This window comes from Primulina tabacum, chromosome 1, assembly GCF_025594145.1.
Source record: "Primulina tabacum isolate GXHZ01 chromosome 1, ASM2559414v2, whole genome shotgun sequence".
NCBI classification, from domain to species: domain Eukaryota; kingdom Viridiplantae; phylum Streptophyta; class Magnoliopsida; order Lamiales; family Gesneriaceae; genus Primulina; species Primulina tabacum.
In genome coordinates, this window is record NC_134550.1 from 301,738 (window position 1) to 317,508 (window position 15,771).

The 15,771-nt window shown below is 34.6% G+C and overlaps 4 protein-coding genes across 5 annotated transcripts; 1 reads left to right on the forward strand and 3 right to left on the reverse strand.

Annotated features, from left to right (window-relative positions):
• Window positions 1-50: 50 nt before the first annotated feature.
• Window positions 51-2,139, reverse strand: LOC142529619 (putative adenylate kinase 7, mitochondrial). Its single transcript, XM_075635573.1, has 4 exons — window positions 1,782-2,139; window positions 1,349-1,489; window positions 656-889; window positions 51-464 (listed from the first exon to the last, which is right to left on the reverse strand). Exons 1-4 carry the CDS (start codon window positions 2,106-2,108, stop codon window positions 300-302), a joined length of 867 nt encoding a protein of 288 aa, XP_075491688.1. The 5' UTR covers window positions 2,109-2,139; the 3' UTR covers window positions 51-299.
• Window positions 2,140-4,038: 1,899 nt separating this feature from the next.
• LOC142521003 (uncharacterized) lies at window positions 4,039-4,467 on the forward strand. The gene has a single exon (XM_075624187.1). The coding sequence runs from the start codon at window positions 4,039-4,041 to the stop codon at window positions 4,465-4,467; it is 429 nt and encodes a 142-aa protein (XP_075480302.1).
• A 5,764-nt stretch (window positions 4,468-10,231) lies between these two features.
• LOC142515154 (uncharacterized) lies at window positions 10,232-12,866 on the reverse strand. 2 transcript variants are annotated; one of them, XM_075619786.1, is made up of 4 exons: window positions 12,536-12,866; window positions 12,210-12,425; window positions 11,021-12,087; window positions 10,232-10,945 (listed from the first exon to the last, which is right to left on the reverse strand). In XM_075619786.1, exons 3-4 carry the CDS (start codon window positions 11,381-11,383, stop codon window positions 10,496-10,498), a joined length of 813 nt encoding a protein of 270 aa, XP_075475901.1. In that variant the 5' UTR covers window positions 11,384-12,087; window positions 12,210-12,425; window positions 12,536-12,866; the 3' UTR covers window positions 10,232-10,495. The 2 variants fall into 2 exon arrangements, with proteins under 2 accessions (XP_075475901.1, XP_075475900.1); XM_075619785.1 differs by having other exon boundaries at window positions 12,200-12,425.
• Window positions 11,975-12,727, reverse strand: LOC142521014 (uncharacterized). The gene is made up of 3 exons (XM_075624196.1): window positions 12,536-12,727; window positions 12,200-12,425; window positions 11,975-12,087 (listed from the first exon to the last, which is right to left on the reverse strand). Exons 1-3 carry the CDS (start codon window positions 12,725-12,727, stop codon window positions 11,975-11,977), a joined length of 531 nt encoding a protein of 176 aa, XP_075480311.1.
• Window positions 12,867-15,771: the final 2,905 nt, after the last annotated feature.

Genomic DNA, 15,771 nt, shown 5'->3' on the forward strand with positions numbered 1-15,771 from the left:
CGCCTCACAAAGCTTACTTGGTGGGCAAAAATATTTTCCAAGAAAGATGCTACCATGAATTCACTCATTCAATCTCATGGAATATACCGTTTTGCAAAATTTTGCTCTCGGCTCAATCAGTTTACACTCAATTCGGTAAACATATACTCAAACAAAAATAACACTACAGACGTCTCTCAATCAAAACTGGATATACTTGCAACAAAAAACATCCAATGAACTCTTTTCTAAAACACGCATATTCTTGCAGATACATACAATCACACCAGAGTGAAACAATCAAAATTAGTTTGCCATCATCATGCAGTCAATTTCTGTGACGAATTGGCCCTCGATGAGACAGAACTCATGTGCTGCAGCTGCAATGCAGCCAGAAGACCTGGCCAGGTATCTCCAGGTGCACCAGCCACTTGAAAGTCTAGAAGTTTCTTCTGTTGCTTGTAGTATTCTTCAACATGCTTCCTCTGAAGAACAGCAAATTTAATACAACAGCATCGTGAAAATATAAGTAATGACAGAGTCAAGGCATTATGGGGTCAAAAACACAGGCGTCCAAAAGAAGTTTTAAGGATTAGCCAAAACCCCATATATCTAATATCAAAGGCAACAAAGATTAAAGGGCAATTGTGCATGATTTAAGAGATAATGGAGGTACCAATTCCGTATGCATGCGAAGTTTCTCCTTCAAGATGGCATTCGATTTGGAGCTGGAGGGTTGCAAGCGACCAGCCTCTGGATGAAAACTTAGATTAAATCCCGAATTAGACATGCGATGGAATTCTGGTGCAGGAGAGTAAATTCCATTGCCAACAGGCTTCTTCACCAAGAACTCATCTGAGCACGTAAGATTCAGCACCAGATCAATATCAGCGATTTGGTCGAGTATCTCCTTTGAGGACAAAAACAAAGACAGGTTCAGGAATTACTGTAAAATGATCAGATACCTATCATAAAACAAGTTAAGAAAAAAAACAAAAGAAATGAATGTCACATTTGTGAAAAGAATGCACCAGCTTCTAAAAAAATAAAATATTCTCCATCCTAAGGAGAACAGGATTCACATGCATATGTAAAAACTCGTACTTCATACTTTTAAAAGAAGAACCAATTGAAGTTATTACTCAACCAAGTCTTGATCATTTGAAAATTATCACATGTCCGGAAAATAACAACGTGAGGACGACTTCAATTCGAAAATTGCTATCTAAAATTGCTACATAGCTCTTTATCATTTGAAATTAACAGAGTACATAGGTCATCCAATATCTAAAACAGTAAGATATCCAACAAAAAAAGGGAAGGGGTCACCGTTAAATGATAAAAGAAGAAGAGGGCAAGGAATACTTACAGCTTGCACCCTGGTTCTGGGAATTCCATCTAAAATGAAGCCACTTTCACCCCTGCAATAACCTTCTTCCAGTCTCTTTGATAGAAGCCCAAAAATTACATCTTCCGGAACTAGCTTCCCTTGGTTCACCGAGCTAGCAATCTGGTTCAACACCAACTCAAAAGACAATTACAATGTCAAATTCTAAAATGGAAACATGCGGGGAAGAATAATCATTACCAATGTCCCAGTAATAGTATGGTAGTTAAAAATAAACAAATCCATGCACCTAAAGATGACTTCAATTTCTTACACACTTGATCATTCCTTCTCCAACAAAAGAGGATTATTTAACAACCAAGACTTTCAAGATTTCATATTTTTCCGGAAGATGCAACTTTCTTGGAAGAAACAAACTGTTGGGCACTTTAAAGCAAGGAAATTGAAGGTACACCTGTTTGTAGAGAGGAGAGTTAGGATTGAGTTCTTGACGCACAAGCGAGCCCATGGAAATATGAGGAATCTCCAAGAGCTTCGCGAGCCGCTCCGCGTACACGTGTCGGTTCACCATTGGGTCTCCCATGATGACCCACTGAACGCCCCTTCCCACGGTTTCCCATTCCTCTAGGTCCTCCATTCCTTTCCTCTGCACTTGATCCTCAACATCGTCGTAATCGTAGTCCAGCTGCACGGCGGCAGCTGATCCGTAGCGGCGGGCGTTTGGCAGACGCATCCGAGTGGACAGCCGCGCTGCCACTCTGAGCCGGCTGAACACTGACATGGCGGATCACAGATTCGGAAAGGGTTTGGAGGTACGCATATTTGTGGTTTTAGAGGGCCACTTTGCATTCCTTGATTGACATTGGTTTTATGCGATATTACAGTATCTGCCACTTCCATGGGAAATTTGAATCTGTTCCGTCTATGGACCGAAGTATGGGTTTTTTTTTAAATAATTTAAAATAAAATTTATTTCAAAAATAATTGAAAAATTAAAAATTTTCACAAATAATTTAATTCGTGCTTACGAAGCACGGACGCTCCACCTCATACGCCACCTCACCATATCCGTGCTTCGTAAGAACGGATACTCAATAATTTTGTTTTTTTTTCGCTCAATAATTTCCAGATTACTTATAGATTCGATGCAAGTACATTATCTTTTGCAAATTTTTCATAAATAATTGAATCTTATGCAAATGTTTCACGTGATTTCTGAAATATGTTGGATTAATCAGTGAAAATTTTACAATTTATAGACGCATGTTATAATCTATATATATATTGTGAACTTCGATGATATTTCAAAGAGTTGTAAATTTTATCTTGCATTCTGCATAAATTTTTCAATATTATGAGAGATATCTTGTTTGAGCATTCTGCTTAAATTTTCTCTCAAATTTCCTCAGCAAAATGTCTAATATCGACGTACTCTTATATTTTGGTGGTCATGTAGTTATCGATAATGGATCGATTGAATATAGTATTCCACATGTTAGACCGATACGAGTATTACGATCTATTAATTTGTTGGAGTTGGTTGAAAAGTTGTGCATAAATGTTAGGAATCGATCCAATAATTTCTACTCTGAAGTTGTCAACTAAATATTCATTTATGGAGAGATCATCTTGGCATTAAATTCAAGTCAATCTCGGTGATGATGATGCTTTAGAGTTTATAATGCAATGTGACAATATGCATATGTTGCATTTATACGTGGAAGCAAATTCAATTGAGCATCACGTTGGATTTGATGATCCTGAATCCTACGTTCCACATACAACCGATTCAGGGTTCAATAACAAACCCGATACTTCTGCATATGGTGGTTTCCAGGATCTAGAATCTTCTGTTTCACATGTTACAGAAGGACTCAGTAATATAAATTTCGATAATGTAAGTGGGTCTTGGGATCAGTATATCATTGTCTCGTCGGAACAAAAAAATGATGCTTCATATTTTCCGAATACAACATTAGATACGAGTGCTCGTTGTCCGGGTCTGGCCACTAATGATGATATTTCTAGGAGTGATACTGGACCCGATATGTCATATAACGAGTCCGAAAAATAAGAAGTGAATGATGATGATGAAGTGAATACATTTTCAAATCCTGATGAGGGGACATCATCTCGTCAACCACCTCGTGAGACGTTACAGAGGAAAACCGTACTATTTCTTTCTAACACTTCTGAAATGCCATCATTTTTCAATAAAATTTATGGGGAAGAGCCTCATGATTCTGTCGATGTACCTTCTGCATGCAAACAAGCTATTATAATCAGGGGAGAGGCGAATTATGCTTTGATATTTATTTAAAGATAAGAATGATCTTATTGCAACTGTGAAGGATTATTCCGTTGCAGTTGTCAAGTGTGAGTGCCGTATCATGGATAGCACACGCAGTTTGTGGAAATTACATTGCAGAAATCATTCTTCTACGGTCAATTTTCGATGGGGACTACGCGCTTCTTTAAAGGCCAAAACTAGTTATTGGAAAATAACAAAATATAGCGGGTCTCACACATATATATCTACCTCTGTTGGTATAGACCATTAGAACTTGAATAGTGATATGGTGGCACATACGCTATTAGGAGTTTTTTGTTGTGATACTTCATACGAGATTAAGTATATCATTGAAAATTTATAAGATAAATATGGATATCAAATCTCGTATACGAAGGCATGACGAAGTTTGAAACGTGCTATGAAAATTGCTTATGGTACATGGGAGAGCTCCGTTCAATTACTTTCAAAATATATGTGTGTTTTGTCCAAATATAATCCGGGAACAGCTGTGGAGTGGAAGCATCTCAGATCCAATACTGAAAAGATTAAGACACTGAATTATGTTTTCTGGGCATTCAGGTCGTGTATTGATGGGTTTCGACATTGTCGAAAAATAATTAGTGTCGATGGTACACACTTGTATACCAAATACAAACACAAAATCTTGATCGCTGTCACTCTGGATGCGAACAATCAGGTTCTACCGCTAGCATTTGCTATTGTGGATGAAGAAACATCAGATTCTTGGAAATGGTTTTTGGAGAATCTAGGACGACATGTCGTTTATGGTGAAAATGGTGTGTGCCTAATTTCTGATAGGCACAGAGGAAATTGTGCGAGCAACTGAATATCTACCATATTTTCAATCTCTTTATGGTGTGCATCATTTTTGTTTGAGACATGTGTGTTCAAATTTTAATGCTAAATTCAAAGATATTCGTTTGAACGATTTATGCTTGGAGGCAGTCACATAAAATCGAATATGTAAGTTTGAAGTAACAATGGAGGCAATCAAGCAAAAAAACATTTTGGCGCACAGATATTTGACCGGAATTGCGAAATAAAAATGGAGTTTGGCTCGTGACGGTAGTTGGCGTCGTGGTGTGATGACAACCAATATGTCGGAGTATTTAAATAGTGTGTTGAAGAGGGCTCGTAGACTTCCTATATATGTGATAGTACACTTGACACTTCTGAGGTGCGTACAATATTTCACTGAACGTGTGACAAGATGTGATCGTATATATGGTTCAGGAAAATCAGTTGTGGTCAGATTATGCATGTCGGAAGTATGAGAATGGGCGAGAAAATATAGTGAACATCGTGTTGCCAAATATGATGTACGTGAGTAAACTGCTTCGGTTGCTACTGTATGAAGACCAAGTCGTGGTCAACATATGCAGGTGGTCAAGTTATCAACGAGTGATTGTTCGTGTGGTGAATGGACGATTTTTGACATACCATGTTCACATGCTATTTGCACCGCTAAGTGGCACTCGTTAGATCCCACGATACTTGTGCAGCCATGGTATAATATATCTGAGTACTTAGCAACGTACGAGGGTAGATTTCAACCTCTTGCTGATGAGCGATACTGGGATCCTCCAACGTTCGAGTTGCACCACAACCCGGTTAGACGCGACAGAAGAAGAGTTGGGAGAGATACAACAACTTGATTGAGAAATGAGATGAACAGACCGGTAGTTAGAGAGAGACAACAACGAGCAAGGTGTACCTAAATCACCATAAGCAACAAGAAAAAAATGAATGTCGAGTACAACGATATAAAAAAATTGTTCTTTTGAGAGGCAACACAAATTTTTGTTCTAAATATTTATAAGTTTTGTACTGATGCAATATTTTTTTAAAGTGTTATCACGCCTTATAATAAAACCGCCTATAGTTAAAAGAAAAAAAAATTGGAAAAAATTTCGGCTGACTCAGCGCCTAGGTGCCATACAGTGGGCGCCGCGGCGCCAACTTTGTGCAATACTATAAGGTAAGAAACGAGCTCAAGACAGTTGACGGTTGTCCGATGAGGAAGGGAGAATTTTCGAAAGCTAGAGAGAAATAAAGAGTGAAAGAGTAAGGAAGGTGGAAGAAAAAGATCAGAGTGAAGGAGATAAGCTAAAGGTGGAAGTGATAACTCCACGTGGAGCAAACATCCGTGCTTACGAAGCAGAGATACTCGCCCACATGGAGCATCTATGCTTCGTAAGCACATATTCTCGCCCATGTGGAGCACCAGTGCTTTCAAAGCGCGGATAATGCTAATGTGGACTAATATATGTGCTTGGTAAGTACGGATTAAAGTATTTGTGCAAAAAAAAATTGAATTAATTTTGAAATAAATTTTTATTTTAAAATTATTTATAAAAAAAACCCACCGAAGCATACCAAAGATAATAAATACGCAATTGTTAATCAATTCTTTCTTTGAATCCTTAAAAAAACATTCTTTAAAAGTTTAAAAAAAATGTAAAAAATTAATACGTAAAACAATATGTTATTTTTGGGAAACTTTCCAATCTGACTCCTAATCCAAACAGTGTGAATTTTCAGCTCATTTCAAAAAAATAAATTGGTTAAATGAAAGAGAAAAGGTAGCATTTGATGCTGCATGTCATTACGAAACAAGTATATATCGATATATTATGATTTTTTGTTAAGTAAATCTCTGAATTTTTCTACAAATATTAGCTTTGGTAATGCGCGTTTGGAGGAGTGCTTAGCATTCTGTTTTTGATGATCACAACAAAGTTTCATGATGGTATCCGGTTTTTATCCTTGCAGTCTTTTTAAAAATTTTATCAAAACATAGTGATTTTGTATGATTTATCAAACTAACCCGCTACCCAGCCTCTTCCAGGGGCGAGACAAAAATGAAATCAAATTTAATATCCCGCCTCTAGCACAGGCAAGGAAAAAAAATTTAAAAAAATTTTCAAAAAATTTCAATGTCCCGCCTCTACAAAAGGTGGGGCATGCCATATATTATTATTATTATTATTATTATATGTAACCAAATATTTGTCGTTTTATCAAAAAAATTATTTGGTGTATGGGTGGTTCGATGTATGTTTAAATTTTCGAAAAAAACCGTATATCGCACAAAAAAATCTTTATAGAAAAAAATAAAGATACCATATTGAAATTTTGGTACGGAATAAATTTCATATCAACAATTTGGTAAGATATCGATAAGTACAATCTCTACCATTAATTATTAATTATACTTTTTAACTTATTTTCACATTTTAAATTTATTTGTATATTAATTAATTAAAAGCATCATAATTTTATAATTTATAAAAATTTGTTCGTTTGAGATTTTAAACTTTTCGGTATTTTTGTATATACCGAAATACCGAACAAAATTCCAAAAAATATAAGAATAACTTTCATTATAATAAATATATATACATATATCGTATCAAAATTTCGGTACAAATAAATTTTATATAATTCATATCAATAGTTTTGGTACGATATCGATATAATACTGTCTCTACCGTTATTAACTATTATTTTTGTTTTTGTATAAACTCTTTTTCACATTTTAATCTATTTGTATATTAATTATTAAAAGCATTATAATTTTATAATTTATAACAATTTTGTTAAGTATGAGATTTGAAACTTTTCGATACATACAAAATTTGAAAATAAAATAATTAAGAGTTAAGTTTGTTGAGCCCGATCGATTAATAAGATGATACATTTAGTCACCGTTTAATACGTAGGATGAGATTAATAATTTGAAGATAATAGAAGGGATAAGAAATTTTAGTACATGGACATTTAGTACAAGGGTTTAAACTCAGTTTCTGTTTGGTTCTATTTATTCTGTCTGGATAAATACTAGTGCAATATTTAATTTTCCAACTTTACCTCTATCACAATACATATCACGCTTTCTTTCTTTTTGACTCCAAGGACAGATCTACCCAACTACTCTCTCACTCAATGCTGCTTGTTCACATTTCTTATATCAGACATCCGATCTAGAACAGAAGAAGATATGTGAAGGAAGTCAAGGTGATGGGTTACAAATAAATGTTCCTCCATTTTTTTGAATTTCCGAACTGTTCAAAATCGTAAGAAGAATGAAAGTATTTAACCCTTCGTTGTTTTTCGTTAATTTTGATGCCTTTGTGTCTTTGAGAAGTAAAAGTTGCAGGTGTGTCGACCGTTGATTTATCGAAGTACACCGTACAAGGTTCTTTTGAAGGAAAAATCTAAGGACGAAACGATGCAGTCGGTGTGAAAGTATATCAGATGGTGATTTTTTTCTTTCTTTGAATAATTTGTTTCTGTGTCCGAGTTAATGATCTGAATACAGCATTTTTTTGTTCAAATGTGATACTTAATCAATTATTTAACTCCATCCACTGTATAAAATTGAGTAAATTTTTTTGTATGTACATATTTCGTTTTTAAATTATAATATATGTTCTCTTAAATGCAGACCAAAACATACGTCGTGTTCGTGGGAAGGAAGATTGGAGTGTACGATAGATGGCTTGAGGTCAATGCCCAAGTTTATCGTTTTCCTGGTGCTTGTTACAAAGGTTACGAAAGTAGAAAAGCTGCCGAGGAAGCCTTTAATTTGTCCGTGAAACAACCGGTTGAGGTTCCAGATTTGAAAGGGTCCAGTACCTCCGCGTCTACTACAGCTGAACGTAGTGCTCCGAGAACAAATGAAAGTAAGAAATTAGTTGATCTACTGAAGGAATTATCTGATTTAGGTCGTGAGAATCGCAACATAGGTATGAAAATGGAGAAGTTGTCCGAGGATATTGGAAAGTTATTGAAGAATTTGGAAATTACTTTGTTCCATAGATAATTCTGTAGACTAAGCTTCATTCGTATGTTATAAATTCTTGTTTCAATGTTAATTGTATTCTTCAATTGCCATGTTTCAAACAAAATTTGAAACTAACATATATGTCCAAGTGTTGCCTACTGCACCTTCTTCTCTACATATCGAAGAAACACAAGTCATTGTATGACACAAAGTTCTCTGATGCAGGTATGACAATTTCGTTTCCGTTCCTTGTCCATTCAAATTCTAAATTTATCACGCTTCTCCGTAATTTGAATTTGTTGTGTAAATTATTTAGTGTTGGTTTTTTCTTAATTTCAGATGGAGAAATCAGTAAATTATGTTCTGTACTTATTAATTTTGTTCGTACGTCATTTCTCTACTCACCAATTTATGTTGGTAAAATGTCTTCTTTACTTATGTATTGTTGTTAAAAACAGTGAAGTAGGTCTCTGCTTTAAGAAGTGAAAATAAGTTAAAAAAAACTTAATTCATTGTTTTCGTGTTGCAGTATATTAATTTTTGGTACATTATTGCTTTCTTAATATTTGCTAGGTGTTGACCTAGTAAAGATTTGCATCATTACAATATCTAAGAAATGCAGCTTATTGAATACAAGTAGTTGGACAAATTTAGTCAAGAAATCCTTGTTGTTATAAATATGAAGCATGCTTATTATGATACTATGTAAAACTCAACATAGTACGGGGGTTCTTTATGTGGTGCACAATGTCTTCACGTTATGAAAATTGCTCCGAAGAAACTGTGAGCAGCAAGTACCAGGTACCTGTAATTGATCTCGTTTCTGATGATGAAAAATTTATGTGCAGTGAAAAGGAAGTAGCTGGTAGTGAGCCAAAGTTCTTAACTGCTAAGCAACTTGGAGTTGTTTACAAAAACGGTAGGAAGAAGCAGAAGTTGTGTCACAGAGCTTCCGTGCATGATTCCGTCCATGAATGTCATGCTCCAGAGACGAATCAAGCTGTGAATTTAAATCTTGGAAGCAACATAAAGTCAAAGGAAAACCGGACCAAATCACACGACCAAACATCGAAGAAGGTTGATGTTGTTGAGCTGTCATCAGATGATTCCAGTGCTTAAAATGTTTATTACAGTACTATGTGCAGTTATGGCACCACTCTTTTGTCGTTTTGACCGAGTAAGTTACAGTATGATGATGTACTGTGTATTTTGGTTAAATGTTTGTACAAGTGTGTACTCCGGTTGTCATTTTTGCACACATTATATGTAATGTGTATTTCATGTTCATGTATGTATAAGTGGTGGGTATGGTGCAGCAATGTCAAAGTCTTTTTTGTGGGCAATGTAGTTGTCTGTAAATGACCAATTCCAATGCTAATTGACTTGTGTTTTTGTTGTACAACACATCTCTAAATTCATGACCTCATAAATGTTCAACTTTCAAATTGAGTTATTGGAATTACAATACTGAACGAGGATGTCTTTCAAGGAAAATTAATTGTATGTTAAAAAATTTTGCACTTAAAAAAAATGTATTAGGAATTTGTTCTTAACTATTACTCAGTCTGGGAATGGCAATTGCAAAATTTAATTTTGTATCATGACAAACGTCGTAGGAATATCATAAAATTTATTTGGAAGTGTACAAGGATATGTAATACAAGTCATTACAAAATTTATTTGGGAGTGCACAAAGGTATGTAATACAAGGGTAGTGCACCAGGGTATGTAATACAAGTCATTACAAGAAATTTGTAATACAAGAAAATAGAGCATATAGAAAATTGAAGATAGTTTTGACTTTACCAGTTTTTGTCAAAAACGAGTGCAAGCACTTGACAAAATACGAGATTACAACATCTCCATCATCGACCATTACGAAAACTAAGTTCTGGTTGATCACAAAATCAAAAACCATTGTTCCAAAACAAACATAAATGTTTAACCACTAGTCACCACGCAACAACCTCTTAACCGAGCAAATTCTTCCACGCTCGCCAAGTCTTTTGAATAATGCCAAGTCGTTATGGTTGTTGAACAATAACTTAGCTGCAGCAACTTGTTCATCTTATGAAAGGTCGGTAAGACCCTGCAATGCATCCAAAACCGTATCTTGAACATCAGAAATTTTGTCGTCCGCGGAAATTTCCTTGATCAATTGTGACATCGTGTCTTTCGTTATGTGAGCGAGGTTGTTGATTGCTTCGACTATTGATTCATCATGCTCGCTCGTGTGCTTCTTTTTCTTACTTTTCGAAGATGTACCTGCATTTGTTTTAGACGTTGGCGTATGCGTTTTAGATATTGAATCATCAGCACCATCGAAAGGGATAAATGTACCAGTCACGCAAATGAACTCTTCGTTGGGAATTTCTTCGCCAAGTTTAAGAATTTGTTGTAATGCATTCTCAAAATTCTTTGAATGCTCCCCAGTAGATCGATCGTTTCCGAAAATTTCACCACAATCATTGAAATGCATCCACTGCTTATGCCGCATTGCTCTAAAACTTGGGTCATGCTGCATCAATCATCAAGCGAAGGAGTAATCGGTGGACTTTTTTAAGTTAAGGTCAAAGTACTATACAATACATACCTTCACAATTGATTCCCAAGTCTCGTCTGTAGCATAGATCGTGTTATCAGTATCATTCCAACCGACACCACTCTTGGATAACAATGTCACCAAAGTACTATATGTTTTCTTCCATACATGTATTTTTGAATTTATGTGAGGATTCCCACGTATATTTGTTCCTGGTATTGCTGTCTGCATTGCATTCTCCAACAAAGTCAAGTAACCCGCTTTAAAACCATTCTCACTTTTCCAACCCTTTGTCATTACTTCTTTGAGCGACTGTATTAAGACATCTTCTTCACGGCCACTCCAACTTCGCCGTGTCTTGTCCGGTTTCTTGCACCTCGCACTGTGGTTACCAGAAGTTGCTACACTGTCCATGAGTAGACGAAAGCTGAGTGGAGTATTTCTGTCATGAAATCAACATTATAAGTACATGTAGTAGTACTCATTGAGAAACTTAAAATGTTAAAAAAAAAGGCCAAAATGTAACATTAAAAGATTTCAGTTGCATATACAATGTCATTGAGAGAAAGTTCCGTCAATTACATTCATTGCTCTGAAAACAACTACAACATCAGATTTAGATAAACAATATAAAGATGTACAACCCCAGACAATCACATATTACAAGAAGGAATAGTTAATTGTAGGTGTTCCACATGGACATTGTGCACTGATGTCGCCAATTAACCCACTCATTCAACGCCTCAAAACTGCTTATATACTCATTCTGTGTATCATGAATGTGACTGCCAACTTCTTCTTCGTATTCTCTAAAGTATCATTGGGCATTTGATTACGGATGAAATTATGTAATAGAATGCAAGCAAGAATTATTTGGTTTTGAACATGCAAGGGGTAGAACGAAGGACTTCGAAGGATAGCCCATCTCTTTTTCAACAAACCAAATGCTCTTTCAATAATGTTTATTGCTTGTGAATGCCTCCAATTGAATAACTCCTTATGATCTTATGGTGCGGATGCACGATTGCCCCAAGCATCCCTATGATATCTTACTCGTCTGTACGGAGTCAAAAAACCCTCGACATTAGCGTATCCATTGTCACAAAGATAATAACAACCTGCACAACGGTTAAGTATCAAAGAAGTATTCCATGGACAACCTTTAATGGTAAATGTTCGCAGAACTAAAAAAATAGACACAAATAGACAACAAACTTATTCACAGATAACCTCTTGAAACCTTGAATGCATCATCCCGAGTTAATGTATCTCTTAAAACCCTGGCGTCAGTGGCAGATCCCTCCCATCCAGTAAGAGCGTAAATGAAGTTCATATTTCTATCACAAACCCCCAACACATTAACCGCAATATTTTCTTTTCTGGTTCTATATTTGGCTTTCTCTTTGGCACGAACGTGTACTCCAATATGAGTGCCATCCAACGCACCTAGACAACCCTTTCAAAACAATGAAATGACGTAAATAATTGTTAACCAATACTTATTTTAATTAAAACAAATTTGATCGATAATGTAAAAACCAAAACAATTTTTTAACAAAGTAATACCTCAAACCATTTCCAAATATCGCTGTCACAATTCGCATCCACAGGGGTAGGCTTCACAAGAAGCAACGTATACAACTTCAACAACGCACGCATAACTTCATGAAAATGTGCGCTGACTGTCTGTCCACTACGCATGTAATCATGACTGGTTACCCGATTTTTCTTGTGGTGTGCCAATATAGACAAAAACATTTCAACCTTTTCTTGGACGTGGACATATCGAGTATTTGTTAGTCCTCCTAAATGCATTAAAAGATAGCACAATCTTCCAAATGCGTTTCGATTCATTCTCAAGTTCAACACGCATTGAACATCACCTGCATCAATAATCATATTCAAATAGCTAAATTGAGATTCTTTGTGTCATGCTGTACGAAACAGGTCTGGTACGAGTGACACGACGTCGATGGGCAACCATTCTCGTACGTGGTCGGATTAGAAGACACAACATCAATAAATTTCTAAACAACAGTTATTGTACCATTAGAACCAGTAGAAGGTTTATACGTTTCATGTTCATCTTGCCACAACACTCAACAAACGACAAGACATTAATATTCAGTCGCACAAAACAAGAATACTAATGAAATTTTAACAAAAACACAGTTGCTAAAGGGAATTGTGTTTGGCAACTCCGCACTTTGTGGGATATGAGAAATCGTATGCATTATATTACAATGAAATAAATCGAATATATGCATTTTGGAAAACTAATGTATTATCACTGAAGACTTTGAATGCACGATTGAAGCCCCAAATGTTGGATTGCACTTAAAAGTCGGTGACGGAATTCAATAGTTACATCTGAAAATGAAGAAAAGGTGATTAATTTGTAAAAGAAATAAGTCGGTGAGAAATTTAACAATATTTTCTTCAAATAGATAATTTACCTGCTGACAGTAGGGAGTTGACAAATTATTTGCGAGGCCGAACTGGACTTCAATGGACGATATGTAGTAAACCTCATTCAAGAACGACGGCGGCCATTTTCAATCGAAGAGAACAAATAAGTGAGAAATGGGAAACAACGTTTTAAAGTAGGGCGAAGAGTAAATTTGGAAAAAATACAAGCTTTCTGATCTACTGTGAAAATAGGGACTAAGAATACCTTCTTGACTTTGGGATTGAATTCTTGCATTTTCACGTTTCTACAGTGCGTCATTTCTGGGCCCATGGTTATCCCCAGTGGTCTTAAAAATGAACCAAACACTTGACTAAAAATGTTATCCTACGCTAATCCCAAGTACCAAACGTAGCTTATAATGCATACTTCAATCGGATATCTCAAATAAAACCACGATGTATGCAGAGCCGTACCTGTGATTCACAGGGCCTGAGGTGATATATTTAAAAAAAATCTTGTTGTGATAAATAACCGTAAAACTTAGTTTGTAAATTAAAAATAACCAAACAATAAATATAAGAAAAATATAATTTACGAGTTATATATTTATATTTTTGCGATTTTTTTTTCGTGCGCTACAACATCAACATGGCTCTAACGTAATACAGTGTCATATGAACAATTATATTGGAAAAAAGATTGAAATTGACAAAAATTGTAAGATATGTTGCTAAAATTGAAATTTATCAATATAATATATCAAAATAACAAAATGATAAATATAATGAATCAATATTGTAAAAATATATGATTTGTTTTAAATAATAAATATAATATTTTATTCAAGAAAATATAAAATAAAGATATGTAAAATAGGTAAGTATCACAATTTTTTGTGTTTTATTTTTTGAAATGGGTTCAACTACATAAATTCAAGAAAAGAAGCCAAATAATCGACATGTAAAGTATAAAAGTTTAACACATGAATTGACACAAGATAAAATAATAAATATATTGGACAAACATTACTATTTTATGCATACAAAATTTTTAAAAAATTAATTAATGAGCCGTGTAGCTTTATTGTTTGGGTACTACATAATTTGATTAAATCCCAGTGAACACAATCATCATATTTAATCATGTTTTCAATAGGTCGTCAATGTCTAATTTTTTTTAAATGTCCATGTACATATTATTTAGGTGCAGGCCTCAACAACATGAGACCAATTATTTTTTTTTTTGCCCCTGTGAGGGCTGGACCCTGAGGCGATGGCCTCTCTCGCCTCACAGGAGGTACGACCCTGGATGTATGCATATTTTATTATATGTATTAATAATATATATGTAAAATAAAATAATATTATATGAATAAATATATATTTAGGAGTTTTTTTATTGGTTTATCGTGATTTTTTTTTTAAATTTATCAAATCTATGGGTTTTTTCAAAAATCACAAAATTTATGTGAAATTTAGTAGGGGTGTCAAAATGCAACACGACCCTCAACCTGACACGACCCAACACGAAAAAAATCAGGTTCGGGTTGGGTGGGTTCGGGTTAGTGCAAGGTTAGACGGGTTTCGGGTTGGGTCAGGTTGGGTCGCGGGTTGACCCGATAACTTTTTTTAAAAAATATTATTTATATTTTTATATATTGCATGTTTGAACAAAATTTATTGTATATTTATATGATAAATTTTCATCATTTAATATTTATTTTGTATATTTTTTATTTTTTTAACAATTGTTTATTTGATGTAGTAAATATATTTTAATTTACTACAATTAAACTTTCAAATTTAAACCGAAAATTTTGTTATTATGTGTTTAAATTAAAATATTATTATTATTTTTTATTTTTTCGAATTTTTTTCATTAATTTTTTTTTAAAAAAATAATGAAATTCGGGTTAGACGGGTTAAGTCGGGTTAGACGGGTTAAGTCGGGTTAGACGGGTTCGTGTTCGGGTTGGGGATTTTCGGGTTGCTTCGGGTTGGGTTCGAGTTGAAAAAAAAATAAACGTCAATCTAATGATATTAGCGGTCAATCATTTTTTTTTTTTTTAAATGATATTCAATAAGCGGGGCAAAATAATGATTAATGCATTTAATTCAAGCTAGCTTAATCGTCAATCTAATGACTCGTGGTTTTATTTTAAATATACAATTGAGGTGTTATCCATGTAACATCTCATTAACCAACCGGCCTCAGGAGACTTAATTCTAAATTATTTTATTTTAAAATTTTGCATATACTGAAAAGTTTCAAATCTCATACCGAACAAAATTCTTATAAATTATATAATTATGATGCTTTTAATAATTAATATACAAATAAATTAAACTGTGAAAATGAGTTTAAATAAATAAATATGATTAATAACGGTAGA

Excerpts from the sequence above, each read along its gene's own strand:
- LOC142521003 (XM_075624187.1), top strand. The coding sequence starts at position 4,039 with ATGAAAATTGCTTATGGTACATGGGAGAGCTCCGTTCAATTACTTTCA.
- LOC142521014 (XM_075624196.1), bottom strand. The coding sequence starts at position 12,727 with ATGTTTTTGTCTATATTGGCACACCACAAGAAAAATCGGGTAACCAGT. Across the intron at positions 12,426-12,535 it reads ATATTTGGAAATGGTTTGAG|GGTTGTCTAGGTGCGTTGGA; the intron begins GTATTACTTTGT and ends TTGTTTTGAAAG. Across the intron at positions 12,088-12,199 it reads TGCATTCAAGGTTTCAAGAG|GTTGTTATTATCTTTGTGAC; the intron begins GTTATCTGTGAA and ends ACCGTTGTGCAG.
- LOC142529619 (XM_075635573.1), bottom strand. The coding sequence starts at position 2,108 with ATGTCAGTGTTCAGCCGGCTCAGAGTGGCAGCGCGGCTGTCCACTCGG. Across the intron at positions 1,490-1,781 it reads ACTCTCCTCTCTACAAACAG|ATTGCTAGCTCGGTGAACCA; the intron begins GTGTACCTTCAA and ends GTGTTGAACCAG. Across the intron at positions 890-1,348 it reads CCAGAACCAGGGTGCAAGCT|GAGATACTCGACCAAATCGC; the intron begins GTAAGTATTCCT and ends TTGTCCTCAAAG.
- LOC142515154 (XM_075619786.1), bottom strand. The coding sequence starts at position 11,383 with ATGGACAGTGTAGCAACTTCTGGTAACCACAGTGCGAGGTGCAAGAAA. Across the intron at positions 10,946-11,020 it reads CTTGGGAATCAATTGTGAAG|CATGACCCAAGTTTTAGAGC; the intron begins GTATGTATTGTA and ends TGATTGATGCAG.